The 21306-nt window shown below is 41.3% G+C and overlaps 3 protein-coding genes and 1 long non-coding RNA gene across 4 annotated transcripts; 2 read left to right on the forward strand and 2 right to left on the reverse strand.

The window, feature by feature from the left end:
- Positions 1-1349: 1349 nt before the first annotated feature.
- On the reverse strand, positions 1350-9456 carry LOC136422935 (prostaglandin reductase 1-like). Its single transcript, XM_066410861.1, has 9 exons — positions 9159-9456; positions 5181-5226; positions 5006-5062; positions 4279-4470; positions 3695-3812; positions 3336-3488; positions 2990-3095; positions 2133-2251; positions 1350-1834 (listed from the first exon to the last, which is right to left on the reverse strand). Exons 1-9 carry the CDS (start codon positions 9262-9264, stop codon positions 1724-1726), a joined length of 1008 nt encoding a protein of 335 aa, XP_066266958.1. The 5' UTR covers positions 9265-9456; the 3' UTR covers positions 1350-1723.
- Positions 8912-11229, forward strand: LOC136422936 (uncharacterized). The gene is made up of 3 exons (XR_010753691.1): positions 8912-9082; positions 10584-10650; positions 10851-11229. It is a non-coding gene; the product is annotated as an uncharacterized lncRNA (long non-coding RNA).
- Positions 11230-12864: 1635 nt separating this feature from the next.
- LOC136423082 (complement C1q tumor necrosis factor-related protein 4-like) lies at positions 12865-15989 on the forward strand. The gene is made up of 6 exons (XM_066411101.1): positions 12865-12935; positions 13533-13597; positions 13940-14016; positions 14860-15023; positions 15273-15339; positions 15550-15989. Exons 2-6 carry the CDS (start codon positions 13555-13557, stop codon positions 15724-15726), a joined length of 528 nt encoding a protein of 175 aa, XP_066267198.1. The 5' UTR covers positions 12865-12935; positions 13533-13554; the 3' UTR covers positions 15727-15989.
- On the reverse strand, positions 15844-20112 carry LOC136423080 (leukocyte elastase inhibitor A-like). Its single transcript, XM_066411098.1, has 3 exons — positions 19888-20112; positions 17909-18206; positions 15844-17400 (listed from the first exon to the last, which is right to left on the reverse strand). The coding sequence occupies exons 1-3, from the start codon at positions 20110-20112 to the stop codon at positions 16706-16708; spliced, it is 1218 nt and encodes a 405-aa protein (XP_066267195.1). The 3' UTR covers positions 15844-16705.
- Positions 20113-21306: the final 1194 nt, after the last annotated feature.

Genomic DNA, 21306 nt, shown 5'->3' on the forward strand with positions numbered 1-21306 from the left:
TCGCTAAATCTCGCGGGACTGTATGATGCATATCCCGACATCAGTACTGTAAGTTTAGTGTTCCACAACAAAAGTACAAAGTCCACACTCTCAAACGATATCAGTTAAAATTCATTATGATTATGATATACATAAATCCTATGGCGAAATTGCAAATTTCTTTAAAGATTGTTTCATAGCACCTGGAGATTTTCTTCGAAAGATCCATGCATAGATTTTATTAAAAGCCTACTGAGATATTCTAAATGCCTTTTGAGATCTTTCCAAATTGTCGTGAGATTTTTCAAAGCATCTTAGAAACAGCTCAAGACCAAGCACAAAATCTCAAGATGTTTGGTAAATATCACAAGATTTTTCAATTTCTAACGAAGCGTGAAGACCTCCCCTGGGAGTCATTATGATCCATTGTGTAACATAGAAGTTGAAAAAAAAAATCAGATATATAAGTATAAGCTGTACAATGCGAGAAGCATTAGTCCAAAGTGCTCACAGTCCAAAAATAATCTGCTAAATTTGGTTTTCAGGGTGCCTTGAGGTGAGAGCAGGATAACTAATCAAGGATAACTAATTAAGTTAAAACTTAGTGGCAGTAGTTAAGACTAGAGTAAACATTTGTTATACTGTTCATTATTGTCTGTCCGTCCACTTCGTGTTACATGTACATGTACTTGCAATTAGCCTACGGGCAGGAATTTGTAATAAACTTTTCAATGCTAATCATGTTCTGGTGGTGAGCAGGAAGTAAACTAGTACTGTGTTTAGATACTGTATAATGGTTGGATATACTGAAGAACATGGTATTTTGGAATGGTATGCAAAAGGGGCTCAAGCTGGGACCTGTTCTTAATCAATTCATTCTTTTTCACTGACAGAAACAACACTTTCTACTGCAGGGGACACAGAACCAATTATGAAGTAAAACTAAATTAAAAGACTGGAGGTATTTCCTCTAACGCCAAAGTATGGGCCTCCAGCCAATATCATATGTAATGTTGCGAGACACCGATCATGATTAAAGCAGTCTTGGCTCGGTCCAAGTGTTACAAGATGTTACCGTCCTCCCTGCTTGCATTAGAAAGCCCTATCTAGTAATAAAGTGCGACGTTACGATTGGCGCGTGACGTCGGCGTGGCGTAGCGGTTAGAGCGTTGAACTCGGAAGCAGTATGTCCCGAGTTCGATACTCACTATGGGGTCCCCCGAAAGTGCGAAATGGAAGGAAATGGAACGAAATGGAGCGAAATGGAACGAAATGGAACGAACTAAAACATATGTAACATTATGAAATGAAATACCAGTAGATAGCGAAAAATAAGGAACGTTGTAACATTCACAGTAGACGAGAACATGTCAGTTTCTATGATCAAATGTTCTTCCCGTCATATCAACAGATCTTTAACCAGCACCGTGGCCTTGTTCGGGAATACTGATTCATTCGCCACTGACACCAGAACATAAACAGAGGTCTTAAATGCAGATATGTGCTTAATTTCCTGGTTACACTTTTTTTACACTTAGAACATCAAGAATTTGGTAGCTTCGAACTTCGCTAAGCAATTCACGTCCACGGGTCCTCCTACTTATTGATTAATGTATAAAAGTGTAAAGTCAAGACTAAGTATTTCACACATTTTTCTAACATTCGAGGTATCTTGGCAATACATGTTTTACTACTTCGACATGCCAGAGGCTCTGAGCGATAATTGATGCCGGTATGTCTCATGTTAGACCTTGACGATCGCCTTGCCGGTGTTCCCGCCAGTCAACACACCAATCAGAGCCTGGGGCGTCTGATCAAAGCCACTGGTCACGTGTTCCTTGTACTTGACCTTGCCCTGTCGGATTAAAGAATGAGGTTAAAGATTATGGTTTAATTATTGGCCATTATCAGCTTCCTTTTTTGGCATCAAGGCTCCATTGAAATAACCATTCATGCTAATAAAGACTAAAGAATGTTTGTACAATGTAGTTATGCAAATTAGGACTAAGTTTATTTTCTGAAACCTGCCAAAATCGAATCTAGAGCGCATGTTTTTTTTGTTTTTTTTTCGAAATGTGTCATTGGTTGCATAACGGGATTCACTATTGATGAGTTTAAACGAATTTGAACAGAAAACACGATGTCCTGCTAACCTCCCTGATCCATTTCACCACCTGTGTGGTAGCCGCGGGCCAGTCCTCCTGATACGCCGCGCCAGAGAACCCCTGCAGCTTCAACCCCTTCACGACGATAGCTTCAAAGATATGTTGACCTAAGGAAAAAAGGAAAGGAAAGGGATCTCGAACCAGTTTAGCTCAAATGAACTCAATGAACAGATGAGCTACTCTCCCACTGGTCGTGACAGAGAAGACATACGCTATGTACAGTATTTACAGGTTCATTGTACCGGGGAAATTGCCCTAGCTCTTTTCGACAAGGCCAATGGACAGCGGACCACGGCTTAACGTCCCGTCCTAAGGACTGCGATCCTTTCCGGTAGCGTGCATGTCGGGTGAGCGACACAGCCGGGATCGAGCCCGGGGCTTCTAGTTCCAGAGGCAAGATCGCTAACCACTGGACTACGCACGCTACCGTAAGGGATAGAAAGACTCTTCATTGATACATGACGCTTTGCAGTACTTTATCACTAGGACGCGTAACTAATATCTACAAATCATTTTTTTCATCTATATCGAATGCTAAGGACCATTCATGTGAAATTCATAATAACTCATTTCTTTTTCTTTTCCTTTAAAGATTATGTTGATACTCTTAGTGTGTCCTGCTAGCCAAAGGCAACGTTGATAAGACATATGTTTACTCTTGTGTCAAAAATCTGCATTGGCTGCATGAAAAGTAAACAATATTTACTAAGCAAAACATTTTCTTCATTGTGGATAAATATCTTCTTCCGTTTTCTTTTTTTTATCAGACATCAAGCAACGTGGATATAAAGCATAAGCGACAATTCAAGTGAAGCGAACAGTACAAGAAAACACGTTTTCTTAACCTTTGGCCTCAGGGTTGTTGTAGGTTGAGATGCTCCCACAGCACGCTACACGGCCTTGTGCCTTCATGTGGCTCTTCAGGACAGACACCGAAAAGTCACCCCCAACCTAGTAAACAAGTTTTGATACTCAATTGGCATGTCCATCTCTAGATTTACAATAATAATCAAATTGATAGTTTTAGATATAATATGATATTAACGAAGGAGTTGAGAACTTGCATTGGACATTACATGCCTAACCAAATTGAATACAAGAAACAGAAACATAATTGTACGGGTATATATGTATCTTTTTAAAAAAACAGAAGCAAAATTGTGTGTCATGTATACTTAAGATTAAACTTACATTGTCAAAATAACAGTCTACGCCTTCAGGCGCGGCAGTCTTGAGTTCTTCGTCCAGAGACTTAGTCTTGTAGTTGAAGACATAGTCAAAGCCAAGTTCACGGAGCCAATTGACCTTGTCGTCAGTTCCTGCACAGCCGATTACTTTACAGCCCTGAAAATACGCACAGGTGGAAACCATGGATTTTTGATAAGATATTTACAACCAAATATCATCACAATCCATCCAGGGCTTTAGAATTATGCCGGCAAAAATATCCGGAGCATAGGCGGACAAACACATACTGACATACCGAAAGCAATACCTCCATTTGCACGGAGGTGATTAGTCTAGCACACTGTCTTAGGGAAAGACCTGACCTTGATCTTGCCAATTTGTCCCACCAAACTCCCGACAGCCCCCGCGGCGGCATTGACAAAGACAGTTTCTCCTGCTTTTGCCTGGCAGACGTCAAGGAGTCCGAAGTACGCCGTCATACTGAGAAAAACAAACAATGGATACATGTATGTAGTATGTATAAAGGAGTGAAGGAAGAGAGGAGGGCTTAGAGAAGAACAAGGATTAGATGGACGAAAGAAAGAAAGACAAGAAAGAAAAGAGGGATGGGAAGTTAGAAAAATTGATTTAGAAAGAAAGGGAAGGAGGGAGTGATGAAGAAGAATTGGAAATGGGGAGAGTGAATGATAAACCGAAGAAAGAAATGAAGTAAAACACTAGGCAAGAATGAAAAATCTTTGAATGATGGACTGAAAAAGTGAAAGTGGGAAGGAAGCAGGGGATGAGGAAAGGAATGAGAGGATAAAGGAAAGATGGAAGGAGATGAGGAGGGAAGAAAGGAAGGACGGAAGGGTCATGAAGGGAGAGAGTGAGGTAGGGAGGTATGGATGAAGGAAGGGAGGATAAAAGGAAAGGAGGGAACGCCAAGTCGTAAATAATTCCTTACCCCGGCATACCGGTAACCCCCAACAGGAGTCCAGTCGACAGGTCCTTCGGGTAGTCCGCGGGAACCGTCCGAAGTTGTGCGGTGGGGAGGGAATGTTTCTCGTCCTCGTGTATGACACCGTGTGTGCGCCACCCGTACCCGGCCACAACTGTGGCTCCCACGGGGTACCGGGTGCTTCTGGACTCGATCACTCTGTATAAGGTGGAACGCACCTTAGACTGGTCTACCGGTAGAATCGATGCCATCTGACAAGTTAGTAAACCATTCTATGCCCACACATAATTTCAACAATAACATTTTGAATGGAGTTTGCAACGCTTAGGAATACTCCACCATGGGAGAAGTCTTAGAATAATATGACTTTATGGTCCATAACATTATATAATTATTGATTACGTCTTAACAAGATCGACGAAAGTTAAAATCTTAGGGACACACGTATCTAAAAAAAATCTATATGGTTCTACGTGGCAAATGTGCCATATGTTGGCACATTGGCAACCAAATCCGTAGTGTGGGTACATTTTAGACAGCTTAGCCGTTAAGTGTCTTTTCCAAGAGCGTCGGGGCACGGTAAGCCTCAACTCCGAGATCTACGTTCTAACCGTGGCCATACACCGACGTCCCAAAAATACCTAAGGTACACAGGAAATTAAACACAAAGGTTTTAAAGTTAAAGAAAGTCGCGAAAGTCATGATAAGACATGTCGTGTTTCTTAAGACCTACCGTCCGACCACCTCCCCAAGCATCGTGTCTCCTTCCTTAATGAAACGGCCAAAGACCCTGTGTGTAAAAGAGAAAATACATATAAAACAGCAGTGTAAAATATCTTACGTTTTATCATTCAGTACCATTAAAGAAAATGTACTCACCGTGCTAAACAATTTGTAATTGTGCTTACCTCATATATGGATCTACTGAGATGAATAAGGTCTCACACAGAAGTTCTGAAAGGAGAAAATAGATGAAATAAGCTGTCACATAAGTGTAGCTAAGTACAGTTTGTAATTGCTATAAAAAGAGATTGTATGTAGTGAAACTGTTGGCAATTTTTATCTTCGCCGAGTACTTGTACTCGGGGAAGATTATGTTTTCGGTTGAAAAATCTGTTAGGTGGGTCTGTATGTATGTCAGGAGCATAACTCAAGAAAGCTTCGATGAATCTTTATGATTTTTGGTAGGTGTGTAGTGGTTGTGCAAAGGAAGGTCAAGTTCGAAAATGGTTTACCTTGCGTTTTTCAACAGTACTGCAGCGGACTTTGAATTTTTTGTGTTTGTATGTAGGCAAAAAAAGTGACGGAAACGTTGATGGATCTTCATGATTTTTTGCAGGTGTGTAGGTGTTGTAAAAACAGAGGTCAAGTTCAAAAATGGTTCCCCTGGCATTTTCCGTTGGTACTGCAGCGGGCTTTGTGTGGATCTGTATTTGTACGTCGCCAGCATAACTCGAGAAGCTGTTGATGGATCTGTATCATATTTAGTGGATGGGTAGGGTTTACAAAAAGGAAGGTCAAGTTCGATAATGGGCCTTCTAGCGGGTACTTAAGGTACTGCAGCGGAGCTTCGAAATTTTGGGGCATATTTTCTGAAAGCGCTATGGTCATGATTTTTCTGTGGTAGATAGTTCATGCTATAGGAAGTAAGTTGTGAAAGTTTGGGCCCCCCAGCGTCTTGTTTGGAACTGCAGTGGGTGTTTTTGTTTTGACCTTCGGACATGAATAACTTGAGAAGGGGTCGACAGATCGTCGTGACGTTTGGTATTCAGATAGCTCAGATGGTGCTTTACATAATAAACGACTAATTATGCGAATCAGGATATAATTGGCATAATTAGTAAGGAAAGTTTGATGTATTTCATATTGGGACCCTGAAACATGTGACGGTTTCCCCGAAAACAGGTCTTACAAACAGATGGCCTGGGAAAGTAGGTCAAATAAACAAATAGAGCACAGCACTGCTCTCCAAGCAGAGGTGTGGGTCCGGCTGTTTTTTCACATGTTCAGTTTAGGCATGTTTGTCCAAAGCACGTTGGCGATATAACGAAAAGGGAACAAAATAGAAAGCCCGACAAAACACCTAAAAACACGTCAAAAACACGGCTCTGATTTTAATAGAGAGTACATTGCTCCAAAACTGCACCACTGCTAGGTACGGTAAAGTCACCTATGTCTTTCACAATGTGTATGACATGGAATAAAGATTTATTCTATTCTTATTCATATATATTGACTGCACCATTTCATCGTCACATTCAACTTACGACACTGCAATTTCAAACCTTTGAGGGCCCATAATTTCAACATACTCATTTTTTTCATGACCAGTTTTAAGAGGGCCTGCATGCCCTTTTTCGTAAGGCGTAATTCAGCCTTTTTCGTCTTCGTGATCCGTAGGCAGTCGCCCAAAACCAACGTAATTCGTAATCAGTACATAAGTCGTGACGCGTTATTGGTCGCTTTATTTCTACGTAAACCGTAACAGTTGCCTTTATGCAACGTAAAGCGTAATCCATAAATTGCTAGTAAAGCGTAGGCTGATTTCAAAATTTTCCAACCCACAAGCAAGCTCCTCCCATTATCATGTCCGCGTGTCACCCCCATGTCAAAGGTGACTCACAATAAGCTCCAGAGCGACCAGACAGGTTCTGCTTCATTTCATGCAAGAGTAATACCGCGGCGGTTCATCGCTAAGATATCTTTAGCATTATCGTCCGACTTATGCCTCACATGTGGGAATACATTTACTGTACACATCTAGATCTCTGAGGAATGTTTGCATTGCGACATGTATATACATGTGCTGCCATTGCTGCTAAATCACGGAAGACCAGAATAGTTGTCCACGCTTTCTGATAGCCTTTTTCGCACTGAATGCTACTTCTGGTTTTCAGTTGCCACACGTTATGTTCAAACAAACGGGTGGAAAAATACATATACGTGTCGAGGTGGGGTAGGAATGGGGTGGGGTAATTGGTTTGGTAGGTAATTGACGTGACCAGCTATCAATTACAGACACTGTCAGTGCATTTGTTAATTGTTATATCAATTTGGTTGAACGTTGCCGCACAAAATTAGTGTCTTTTACAAAAGCGCACGTCAGGATACCATGTTGTCATTGGCAAGGCCATGACATTGTGCAATGAGACCGTATTTCCTTCAAATACGTTGGAGTTGAGTTAGGGGAACTTCAATGTATGTGATAGCACAGGTCCCTCTATAACGTCACATTGTCATTTCTAAATACACGAAAATAGAAATTTCCACCATAAAAGTTCTTCATTCATAAGCAAGCTGTGGTGTTTATCGGGCTCAAATGTGGCCGCCCATTTCAGATGTGAGGTGAAAGTTCGTAGTACAATAGTGCTACGTATAATAAGTTCACAAACCGGTTAGACTCCACGTGACAGAAGTGTCATGACCTCACGTGTGACCTCACGTTAGTCTAGAATTCTCCATTATCACTCATGCGTTTAATGTAAAGAACTAAATTAAGATACTTTTCAAGTCATCTCCAAGATTCCAAAATCACCAGCTTTGACGCAAGCTTAGAGTTCAGCCGCTAGGTGTGTGAGTTTTGACTCAGAATTAATGTTTAGAGTCGGGCGTAGACAGGCTGACTGAATTTAGCGTCATTTGTAGCGCCGGGATTTAGCGTCGAGCGTTCTGGAGACGCCCCCATGCAGGCCCCTCTCAGGGAGGTGTCCGCAAAATAAGTTATTCAACATGACATCAATAGTTTTGACGCAGAACTAGATAGTTGAATCTTGTGTTGAGTCTTGAAGCCTGTTGGGAAGCCTCATGATTTAACGTAATTCGTAATCAGCTGTGAGAATATAGCGTAATTCGTAATCGGCGGCGAAAACGTTGCGTAATTCGTAATCACTACTCCCCCATGCAGGCCCTCTTTTAACATATATCAGCACACAAGACACTTACATTGTACACTAGTCCTGTACCACCAAATGATTTTTAACCCTAACCCCCCCCCCCTTCAAAACTTTGAACTTTCATCGCGAAACTTTTTGCCCACCTATGATTGTAGCACTACTATTGTTTTAAACGCGAATTTAAAAAAAATCACCGCAAACAATCCTTGCCGCGAAATAAAAACCACGCGAACTTAAATATATTTACAGCAATACAGAATTAGCTTCATTTTGTCAGCCTAGTGACTTATTTTGTAAGTCTATTTTTCATAAGTATAACTTTGGTTTAACTATACTCTATTTTGAATACAATTCAGGGGTAAGGGACACGAGAGGGCGTTAGCATCAAGTTTCTGTACACCTGTACTCTTAGTATTTATGCAGTTTGATGTTACGTTACATTCAGAGTGTGTTAGCATTGTGTGATACGACCCGGGCGAATGCTTTAAATCTGACTTACTTCTATCTAGAAATACATAAATGGGACAAGGAAAATGTCTAGTTAATTCAAGACAATCTGTGCTAGGTGGTTTGGAACCAAAATATTTACCGTTAACGGTTTGTTTACACTGGACTGGCCTATTGTCGTTCATGGTAGTTTGTCACCCGTCATATGACGTTTAATACAATATTAGAGAAGTTCTGTTGATAAAAACGATACATTGTCATTGGAATACATTGTACCAAGCACGCGCCCATTGGTTCAAAATTGTACCGGAAGCGAGCGCGAAATCGTGCTGCTGAAAGTTGACCTGCAATTGACCCAAACAAAGTCCACTCTCAGACCACAGAAGAAGCCATAGACACATTGGAATACGCCATTTTGTAATTCTTGCTTGCCATTTGAATGACCTAATACCCGAAACACCTGTCGATGTGTGAGCCGTTTTGCGTTTGTAGTCTGTAAATATGTCCCTTACAGCCGTTTGTTACTGACATTCTTCCTACTCTCACCTCTGTTCTTCAGTTCCGGTGTCTCCTCCTCTACGATCTGAAAATCGGTCACCTTCGGCAGTCCATCGAACTTGCCAGCGATGACGAACCTCTTAGCCCTCACCATAGTTAGACTTGACTTTGAAAGTTTCACCAATTTCAAGTACTCGTGAGCGTTCTCTTCTACATATGTACCGTGCTTTAACAGCGTTCGTGGCCGACCGTCGGTATGACTTTGCTAAAACAGCAGCGCATGCTCATATTACGTCTGTCAAAACATGGCTGCCTTTATTCCGTGCGGGTTGGTTTCAGGTGAAGGACTGCAGGTAAAAGTATATCTGGAGGCCATTTTGAATCGTTACCTTATTTGGACGCGATGGCTTCGGGTTTATAAACCGTTGACACCTCTTCTTGTTTGAATCCTTTATTACACGGATTCACCTGCCATCTTTGTGATTTTGTAAAATCAGCACATAAATATACGTTTAATTTGTGTCAGAATCTCCTTCTTGGAATCTTATTGGCACCCCCATATGAGATAGTGTAATGGTTGTCAGCTGGCTCTCTGAAGCCGAGAAGGACCGATCGCCGAGAATTTTGTTTTGGTCAGCGTGTGTGTGTGTGTGTGTGTGTGTGTGTGTGTGTGTGTGTGTGTGTGTGTGTGTGTGTGTGTGTGTGTGTGTGTGTGTGTGTGTGTGTGTGTGTGTGCGCGTGTGTTTCTGTGTGTGTGTGTGTGTGTGTGTGTGTGTGTGTGCCTGTGTTTCTGTGTGTGTGTTTCTGTGTGTATGCGTGGTGTGTGTGTACATGTGTGTGTGTGTGTGTGTACATGTGTGTGTGTGTGTGTGTGTGTGTGTGTGTGTGTGTGTGTGTGTGTGTGTGTGTGTATGTATGTCTGGTATGTGGGTAGGTCTTCTTGAGACCTCGAAATGATTAGATTTTGTGCCCCTAGCGGCTTCCTATGGTACTCCAGCGGAACTTCCGGGTTCGATATTTCGTGTTCTGGACATGATCTGGTTATGATTTAGTAACGTTAGATGGCTTTTTGGAGGAGCAAACTTTGAAAGGGCATGACTTAAGAAGGAGCAGACGGATCGTCATGACATTTGGTATGTAATATGTGGCATATGTGATGACAAGATCGCAGGCTTATTATCTGATATGCATGATTATTGAGGAAAATTTATTGTCCGGTGCATCCATTATAGGACTCTAAAACCCGTGACATATGCAACTGAGAATAAGAGGTATATATGATGATATCAATTATACAAATAAGGACCTAACTTGCATAATTAATCACAAAATACTATAAGTCTATAGTTGTAAAAGATGGGCATTTCATTCTTGCAGCCTTTGAAAATTAAGTAGACGTTGAAAATAAGAGCCATCAAAGAAATATAATCATAGAATCATGATATTCTAACTTAAGTCAACCTTTTTTTCTAGCTTTTCGGCGCTGTCATAGGTAGAACATCATGCTTTCGTCAAGCTGGTGAAAAACGGACAACATCAGGTTGGTTCTCTGGTTTTTTTTTCAGAAATATCTTTGGTTGTTATTTCTAACATCCTCATTGTCATATCAAGTGCCACCAATAGGATGATGTTCAAATTACTTTCTTTACAGAGATTTACAAACGTTTGGAGCCACTCTATATGAATTGTCATTCCTTTTGTCCACCAATCTTTGACTTAAATGATTTCTTTCTCTTTCAGCTTGCCATGTGGGCGGGGCAGATTTCTAACCCAGCAGCTGCCACTAGCAGCGGGTCGAACACAGCAGTACTGGAGTTGGAGCAAGGGGACCGAGTCTGGCTGGCTATCGGGTCTCCGAACAGCTATGCCATACACAGTAATAGCAACCGCTATATTAGCTTTACAGGGGTTCTGTTGTACTCTACTTAAATGGTGTGGTACAGACTCCTACAACCGTTGTCTAAAGACAACGTTTTCTCAGTTATGACATAACTGATGGAGGATTGAACTGTGCTGTATAAATTTCAAAAAACAGAATACTAATTCGTAACATAGCAGCCTATTGACATAAAGCACAACCTGAGATACACCATATGAAGGCTGTTTCAATTCATGAGGGTTTTTTCAAATAATTAAATGATAGGGCAAAAGGTTTAATTTGACTGTTGTGTCGCTAATTTCTTGGGTGTTAGTATAATGCTATTCCAGCTAACACTTGGTTATAAAGTATTCCTCACTATGAAAACAGCAACTTGAGAAGGGATTATTATGATGAATTTGATTATTACAATGTAAAATGATTATCATACGTATCATGATTGATACTCCTACATTTAGAAGAAGCTCCAAAACCTGACTTTCAAACAGCAAAGATATTCGCCAAATAGCAGCAACTGGATTATTTTGAAAACGGTCAGACATTTCAATGAGAAGAGTTCAACACCAAGGACAGTGTTGTTAGTGTGGGACGTGTTCAGCCCCTAGGACAGTGTTGTAATTGTGGAAAGCGTTTAGCACCAGGGACAGTGCTGTTTGTGTGGAAAGTGTCCAGCCCCAAGGACAGTGTTGTAATTGTGGAAAGCGTTTAGCACCAGGGACAGTGCTGTTAGTGTGGAAAGTGTTCAGCACCAGGGACAGTGTTGTTAGTGTGGGACGTGTTCAGTGCCAAGGACAGTGTTGTCATTGTGGAAAGTGTCCAACACCAGGGACAGCATTGTTATTGTGGAAAGTGTTCAGAACCAGGGACAGTGTTGTTATTGTGGAAAGTATTCAGCACCAGGGACAGTGTTGTAAGTGTGGAAAGTATTCAGCACCAGGGACAGTGCTGTTAGTGTGTTAAGGGTTCAGCACCAGGGACAGTGTTGTTGGTGTGGGACGTGTTCAGCACCAGGGACAGTGCTGTTAGTGTGGGACGTGTTCAGCACCAAGGAAGTGTTGTTAGTGTGGAAAGTGTTCAGCACCAGGGACAGTGTTGTTACATATACTGTGAAAAGTGTTCAGCACCAGGGACAGTGTTGTTAGTGTGGAAAGTGTTAAGCACCAGGGACAGTGTTGTTAGTGTGGAAAGTGTTCAGCACTAGGGACAGTGTTGTTACTGTGAAAAGTGTCTAGCACCAGGGACAGTGTTGTTAGTGTGGGGCGTGTTCAGCACCAGGGACAGTGTTGTTGGTGTGGGACGTGTCTGAAAAGCAAGAGAGAGGGAGGGGGGGAAGTGACAAGCGACGAATCCAACTGACCAAATAAGCTGAGTTTATGTATGTATAAGCAAGCTTAACACGTGCGCCATTATACAGGAATGTTATGTATGATATGTTTACCAAGGGCTTGTATTCATTAATTTTCACAGGATGACAATAACTGTAACTGCATTAAGGGCACATTCTATTCTATCGTAATCATTCACAATCAAAGATTGTATTCACAATCAAAGATTATAATTTTCAGCCAGACATATGAGTGTTAAAACAGGTGGACACTCGACGTACGTACTAAATAACCTTCTGGGATGGCGTTTTGACAAAAACGTCCGGTCGGCACTACCAATAAAATACTTCAATACGATGATGACAAATAAGATCTCGGACTTTTTAAAGAGCTTTATGGCTGGTGAAATTTATTTTTGAAAACTTTAGTCTCGTTACTGGCGTAGAGTTAAAGGTCAAGACGACAATAGAAGACGGGAATTACAATAAAGACCATATGGGCCACTAGGGGAAGCACTTTTAATTACGGTTTGCAACACGTAACCAATCGGTATAAATATGACCAGGTAGCACGCCGTGACTAGAGTCATTTCTTCATCACTTCTGCAGCTACCTACGGAGGGTGAGTTAAAATCGTCCCCTTTGTTTTTTAAAAATCTCTGATACAATTCTCGTTAATCTTAAATTATTTCAATACTGTTAAACAAGACCAAATATCCATAGTATAACGTTATGTATAAACTGTAATGTATTGCGTTGTGTTGTGTCATTTTTATAATTTTGTTACCTAGAAAAGCAGCGCTGCGAATTGTATTCATTGCATGTTGTCTTGACTTGTTAGTGAACAAGATAACTAACCTTTTCTTGAGGAAGAAAAGTGTTAGAATGTTCTAACAGATCTGAGCTTATATACTACTTCGATTTTCTGACGAAGTATACATTGTGGGATTATGCTTCTCGGAAGGAAATAACGTCAACTTCTCGTCAATTTTCTTGTACTTCGTGCGATAACGATGAAATTGTATTCACCAAGTGCAAAGCAAGGCAATACTACTTATAAAAACATTTTCCCACTTTGTGTTTCCAAATTCACCTTTAGACAATGATTGACGTGTGAACAACATCCGCAACAGTTCTCAGGAAGATTTCAAGACACGACGTAAGTTCAAATCAAATTTGGATGCCACTGTATTAACATTTTTCCATATGCTGTTCACAGTTCGACTTCTACAGATACAAGAATGGCCGTGTGGACGATCGCAGTTCTTCTTACCGTTTTTCAGGGTAGGTCATAGATATTGTAAGGTAGTCCGTAGAGATGTAAAGTATATAGATGACGTTCAAATGAGTTTCAGGAGTTTCGAGTATTCACCAACATTGTGTAGTTACTTCGTTTCAAGGGAAGTGCTTAAATGAGTACGTTGCAATAGTGTGTGCGTAACTTTGTACCATTTGTGTCCTGTTGATTCACAGCCCTGAGGTTCTGTAGTTGGGGGTGAATAAAAAATAATTGATAAAAGTAACCTTTTTGTTCTCAGCTGGTCTGTATGAACTACAGCATCCCGAAATTGAAGTTCAATATCGCATGCGGAGTTCACTGCATAATTTCTTCTTCATTTTTCCCAGTGACGTCAGGGGACATTGGTGGCCCTACGATGATTTGCACCCCTACGATGATTTGCACATCTACATCAAGTCCCCGTGTAAGTTAGAACTTCATGATTTTGGCGACGCCTCAGGGGCGAGCCTAATGGCATACATATTGTGTGCAGTTTGCAAAAATTCTAGGAGTTGACAGGAATGTGAAAGTCCACGGAACGATAACTCAAGAATGCCTGGATGAATTGTTTTTATATTTAATAGGTGAGTACGTCTTTGTAAGACCTTGAAATGATAAGATTTTGGCCCCCCTAGCAACTTTCTATGGTCCTGCAGGGGAACTTTCGCTTTTGAAATCTCGTGTTCTGAACATGCTATGATCATGATTTTCATACATACAGACAACTTGTGTTATTTGGATAGAGAAGGTGATCAACTGGTGTAATCTATGCAAGTGAGGTCCTTATTTGCATGTGGGCTAAAAAAGGAAAACATTAACAGAGACCACCGTCGCCATGGCAACCTCTTTTTCCGTTGCCAATCTTATTCTTCGTGTATTGTTAGCTGTCACTGTCTATGTCATCGTCATTCAATAACCACAACTTAAAAATGTTTTTGGTGCCATGAACTGCTGAATTCGAATGTTGTATGGCTTTGAATTTTCAGAATGCAATCTCAATTTACAAATATATCAAAACCGAGATTTCGGCTGCAGTACAGTAGAAAGACGCTAGGAGGTCCATTAGTGAAGTTGTCCTTTTCCTCAACACCTACTCATCTATTTGATAACATAAGGATCCATCCACAGCTTCCGGAAGTATGCTGTACACAGACACAAATGACGAAGGTAAAATGAATAAATTGAGGTGTGAGGTTCTTACAAATGGCTGCCACAATGTGTGCACCTCTTTACCTGTTGCATCAAAATAGATGTTTTCATTTTTCAGGTTGCCTTCACCCTGACCCGTTCGAGTGACCTGGGCCCGGTGTCTAGTACAGCTGACCTGACCGTGACCTTTGACCATGTGCTGACTGACGTCGGCGGCAGCTTTACTGACGTCACCAACCCGTCTGTCTTTAACTGTCAACATCCGGGTGTCTATCAGTTCAGGTATTGTTGATTTCAAATCTTCTTTCAGTCTATCTTTCCTCTTCTTTTCTTCCTTTCTTAATATTATTCCCTTTAATTCCGTCGCCTTGCCTTTTAACTTAACTATATTCCTAAGATGTTTGAAAAAATGATGGGCATTAGGAAATGCAAATGTAACGATATGTACATAAAAAGTATATGTCATTGCAGTGTAAAGAAATATAGCCACGAATCACGATATTCTTATCACAGCCAAACTCTGTTTTCCAGCTTCTCTGCACTGTCACAGAGGGAGCGTTCTGCCTTCATGCAGCTGATGAAAAACGGGCAGTTCCAGGTTGGTTCTGTGTTTATGGTTACTTTAAGTTGTCATTTCTTACATCATCATTGTCACAGACATTGTCATAGAATTCGGAAGCTGTGACCTACTAGTACATAATGATGGTCAAACATCTTTGCAGAGATGTACAAAAGTTCAGTGCCTTCCTACGTAAAGTTGTACACTCTTTCGTCCACCAATCTGACTATAGTCCTTTCACTACTTCAGCTTGCCATGTGGGCTGGGCAGAGTTCGAGCTCTGGCAGCGGGTCCAACACAGCAGTGCTGGAGTTGGAGCAAGGGGACCGAGTCTGGCTGGCTATCGGGAGTCCTGACAGATACGCCTTACACAGTAATAACCACCGCTATATCAGCTTTACAGGGGTTCTGTTGTACTCTACCTAAATGGTGTTGTACAGACTCCTACAACTTGTCTAAAGACAACGTTTTCTCAGTTATGATATAACTGATTGAGGAATGAATTCTGCTGTACCCCAGTTCATCTTCCAAAGAAACAGAATGTAAAATCATCTAACATGATTTTACATGTTGTATTTGTGGTTAAGCAACCTATTGACATAAAGCAGAACTTAAGTCACATCATACAAAGGCTGTTTCAATCTAATGAGTAACATATGATTTCAAAAGAAATAAATGTTATGGCAGAAGGGCTGACTGTTGTCTTTACTTGGGTACTAGTACTGAAATGATACTATGATATCACATATACTATGATAATATATACTATGATACTTGTCTAATAATACTTACAGTTAACACGTGGTTATACAGTATTCCTCACTATGATTTTTTTCATCAATTTGCCAGTCTTTCCAGTATGTCAGTTAGCCAATTTATCTTATGTTTGCACATATAAAAAATGCAACAAAGGTGATTCTCATAATGCATTTATCATAATGATCATAATCATGATGATTGATACTCGCATATTCAATACAAGCTTCAAAGCCTGACTTTTAAACAATAAAGATATTTGCCAGATAGCAGAAACTGGATATGATTTAGGAAACGGTCAGATGTTTCAAGTAGCCTGCATTACCTTTCGTCAGTGACACTGTAACAGCTATTTGGCATATCTTATTACCTAGATGTCTAACCTTCATCAACTAATAAAGAAATTCACTTAATTGAAAGTTCATCTGTGTTGGTAGAAGTTAAACAGTTACTGTAAATTTTTAACCAATCAGCTCCAGTCCTTATCAAGCAATGATAAGGATTAATTACATTCCTTGATACGGACTGGAGTTCAGTTGAAAATTTGGGTAAGATTAAATTCTTGTGTTGGAAATTGCAGTTTAACTCTAATTCTGACTAATAAAGATATTCTCATGAAAAATGAAAAACATGAATGGTTTTCTTAGCTTTACAGTTCATCCTTTGTAGTTAGTCCTTCTGGTCGCACCAGTCGACCAAGAAACAGGATAGAGTTTGAGTCATTGTCTCTGATCAGAAACAGGAAGGGGTGGTCGGCAAAGAACGTCTCCCCATCCAGTGATCGTTTCATCATGTTCACCGCCGTCGCTGCTGCGGCCTCGCTGCCCTCCTCGTTGACCTCTACAAACGCCTTGTGGATGACCTGGCTGATGTGAAGGTCACGCGAACCCGTGATCCCAGACAGGTCGGCGTCCGCCATGCTGAACAAGTCCGTCATCCCCATGTCCGCTAGCTTTTCATTCAGGACGAAATCGTGAACGAGTTTGAACTTGGGGATTTGGACCATGGTGGAAACCTCGTCCATAGACTTCTGCCAGCGACGGAGTAAGTCTGGCGTCAAGGACGTCTCGATGGTGCTCAGAGCGTCCATCTTTTCCGGCAACACAAACAGCATGCTAAGATGTTTGCCTTGGTAAGGCATCTCTAGGATTTGGCAGTTGAGGTCCTCGTCGTAGGCGAGTTTGAACCGGCCTTGCTGATGCATCATGGGTACTTCGACCTTCTCGTCGCGGCTGACGTGGAAGGTACCGAGCCTCGTACGTGATTTGTCGAACTTGCGTTCCCAGCTGCCCTTGAAGTAGATGGCGTTGACCAGCACTAACATGGTAGCAGGGGTCACGGTTCCTTTAAGAAATGAAATGTAAGACGCCAATCTAAGAAAAGTTTCAAAATTGACAAAGATTGTAAACTCCATTTGAAAAAATGCCATGCTATTTAAAGGCAATGTTGATTTGATTGTATGGATGACATCCTCTGGGCATGTAAAAACTGATGCCAGCATGCGAATGAAAAAGAGGCAACAAAAAGATTCCCTTCATTATGAAATCAAAGTGGTCATGAAGGTTATTTTGTTCTTTCACATCTTCTTCTTTGACTTTGGAATTGACTTTGGCATTCTACAAAACTAGTATCCGTTTTCCGATATTTCTGTCAAAATTTACTTCGTGGGATTTACAGTATGGTTGAAAATTATCATTTTTTTAACGGACAAAACTTGATACGCGCGAGGGGATGTCATCCATATAATCAAATCAACATGGTCTAACTATGAATGAGTGAATGAACGAATGAACCATAAAAAAATGAACAAAGAAATAAAGAACAAATGAATGAATGAACTGTCTCCTTATACCTGGTGCTAAAAGATCTTGTATTTTGTTCTCTGTTTGTTCCTCCACCCAGTAGTTGATAGTTTGCCGTGCGCCCTCTGTGTTTCCGTGGAAGTCTACGGGAGCCAACTGCGCCCTGTAATGTCTGGACGTTTCATCCAGAAACTTTTGCGCAAACTCGAAAGAGTTCTGACTGAAGAGCCGGTTTGCGGTCTTGAGTGTGTATGGCCTGTCTGAGTGGTGCAGCTGGGTCAGAAGGTCGTGGAACAACACGTGAAGGTCGGAGGCATCCATCTTGTGAAAGCGAAGCACTCGACTCATCTGTGAAAAGTACAACACTGAAGTTGTAGTATCGAAAAGCCAGTATATGTCATATCAAAACTAGTCTCTACCAGACTAACAGCGTCGGCTATAGAGAGAACATTTGCCGGGGTACTTTGGCCATGGAGGATAACATTCCCATCCGCTGTTAGTCTGTCTTATGTCGGCGAGAAAAAAGGCAATAAAATTAATCCGCTCATTTCCTGAACAAAGGCAGTAGCTTTGGAGTTCAGATCATTTAGGCCATAAATCAATTAGGGCAAGACCAGCAGACTGTAGCTTTTTCAGTTACTCTCGGCAGACTAACTATTCTAAGTGATGTTTTGGCCCTTATAAACCCACTAAAAACGTCTAAAAATCTTCTGAAATTAACGTTAAAACCTCACGTTAATAGTAGAAACATTGTCTGCCGCTGATCACGGCTTGGGCGTGCGGCCTGGGCGTGCGGTTTGTAGGCTCTACCAGTCTCCGAGGGTCACTGAGAAAATAGTAGAAATTGACCAAAATAGAGTCAATTGTATGAAGGGAGTTGGCTACGGAGACGGCCAAAGTCCCCCGGCAAATGTTCTCCCTATACTGGGCCGGCGCGGCTAGTCTGGTAGAGACTAGCGGTATGGGCGTGCGGTTTGGGCTTGCAGCTTGGGTGCCATTTTGAAACAGTACAGCCCGTATTCTGCCTTGTCGATCAGCGAAGGTTAGCAAACATGTAACAAGTCTGCAAGGTACGACTATTGTAACAAATATCAATGAGATTTGTCCTTTTTTTGGCCAACCCAACGTGTTAGAGTGTTGTTTTGATGGGCAAAACAAATTCTGATGACAGACAAGGCACTTCCTGTTACAATATTGTCCTGGGCTTGTCTGTTCTGTCAAGGTCTGCTCGCAGAGCAATAAAAGGATCATTTAGCTACTTGGCACCTATTAGATACTAGTAGTGATTAGTGCCGATCAAAGAAGGCACCGACATAAGACAGGCTCCAGGGTTGCATATTTGACCCTCTCTCCATAGCCGACTCCCTTCATACAATTGACTCTATTTGGCCAATTTCTACTATTTTCCCAGCGACCCGCAGAGACTGGTAGAGGCTATATCAAAACCCCCATAACAGGGAATGTTGTACATGTGCAATGGAAGCTGACCAAACCTTCTTATAGTCTTGATGGACAAAACTTGTAGAACAAGGACACATATGAAAGAGCCCAAACATGACCTTGACCTTTGTCTTCCCAAGACCTACCCACATACCAAATACTAGTATCATCACAATCCATCTTGTGGTTCTTAAGTCATACTGACCATGTGACACAGATATCCGGGAACACAAAGAACCAAACCCACAAACACAGGCAGGTCAAAAACTATACCTCCATTTTTCATGGAGATAACAAAAAAATGGCATCATGTACAGTGTCTATACCAAAGGGCAATAATACTGGCTGTACTGAGATACAGATATACACCCCAGTAAATTCTTTTCAGCAGAGTCCTAGGTAATCTCCAAGCAGATTAATTGGTGGCAAGGCAGGATCAAAAGGACAACGAGTTGATCCAAAGCCTAATTGCCACAGATAAATATGCTTGGAGATAATACACCACCACCAGAATACAGCTATTGTTAAAATGAAGTAATCATAACTGAAATAATGATTATCCTGAAAACCCAGAAGGAGAATGGTTTACCTGTTGCGCTGTATCATTCCTTGCCCCCAGGTAAGTCATGGCCAGACAGGTGGAGATACTGAAGGGTGAGAAGAAGATGTTCTCGGGACGATCCTTGTGGAGCGTCTTGTACAGCTCCAGGCCAAACTCGCTGTTGATGTCAGCCAATGGGGTGGACTCTTGTGATGCGGAGCTTCCTAGAGTTGCCATGGCAACCAGGAGGCCAAAGAGGCAGTGTCCAGGCATGGTTCAATATGTCCCCTGTAAAGGAGAAAGAAAATCTAATCAGGTAAAAAATAAATGGTCCTGGCATTGCTTCAATGCATTGAAAGTTGTTGTTTGAGTAATAAGCCTGGTGAGTTCATGATGATATTCTAATTCAATATATTAAGCAACAATTGTGCAAGTGGATTACAATATGAGAAATACCAGCCATTTTAGATGTCCTTCCTTCCTTCTGTTTGCTGATGAAAGATGTCGGATGGACATCTGAAACGTCTTATATATCTCCTATTGTAATACACTTGTATAGATAAATATTCATTTCCTGGATGGCTAATCTTCACAAACATGGTTCATGGTTTGAGTTGTGCATGCACAAGGTCAAATGTGAAGGCCTCTTAAACTTGTTAACAGTTCACTTGGCTTGACACCATATCCTTAGGATTTTAAAGTGTTTGTTCGTGTCTCAGGGGCCTCACATAAGCCACAACACGTGTACAGTATATTATGCCGCTTATAGGCAACCTCTCCAATGCAGAAAAGCCATAATCCTCCCCCATTTGTGTCTGTCACAGTATATACATGCAAATTGATGTGAAAGCAAAGAGAGAAACTTGTGACATTATACTGATAGCCCCCCTCCCCAGCTTCTAATAATATATAATAATATATACCTGGAAATCAGTTCCCTCTTTAGCTGTACAAGCGGTGCTTTGTCTGCAATGTTTAGTTTAACATGTCATAAGAACACAGTGTGGAAAAGCTAGCTACAACGTTATGTCACTAAGTTTATGTATACGTGTCAAACAGGCATAGGATGTGTACTCAATTACACGTGGCAGTTTCTAGTTCTCCAATTTGTGCACTTTGTAAGCAAAAATTCCGCTGAACACTAGTGTGGAATTCCATCTTAAGACCGGCTTAAAGTTTCATATGTCAACGTTTTAAGTTGACACGTTTTAGAAACGTTCAAACTTTGCGCCGCAATTTATAAAAAGAGATGATATAAATATCTTGCCAGCTGATTTTCGAATTCTATGAAGCATTCGACATCACCGTAACGTAGAATGATCCCTCGTACCTTCAAGGTTTATTTGGGACAAATACGCCCCACAAAAGAGCCAATAGCAGGACTAAAACCGTGGGAAACTCACCTGTGCAAAAAAACAAACTTCACTTCCGGGTCGCACCACTTCCGGGTTCCGCCAGGTAGCCCGC

This window comes from Branchiostoma lanceolatum, chromosome 17, assembly GCF_035083965.1.
Source record: "Branchiostoma lanceolatum isolate klBraLanc5 chromosome 17, klBraLanc5.hap2, whole genome shotgun sequence".
Lineage (NCBI taxonomy): Eukaryota > Metazoa > Chordata > Leptocardii > Amphioxiformes > Branchiostomatidae > Branchiostoma > Branchiostoma lanceolatum.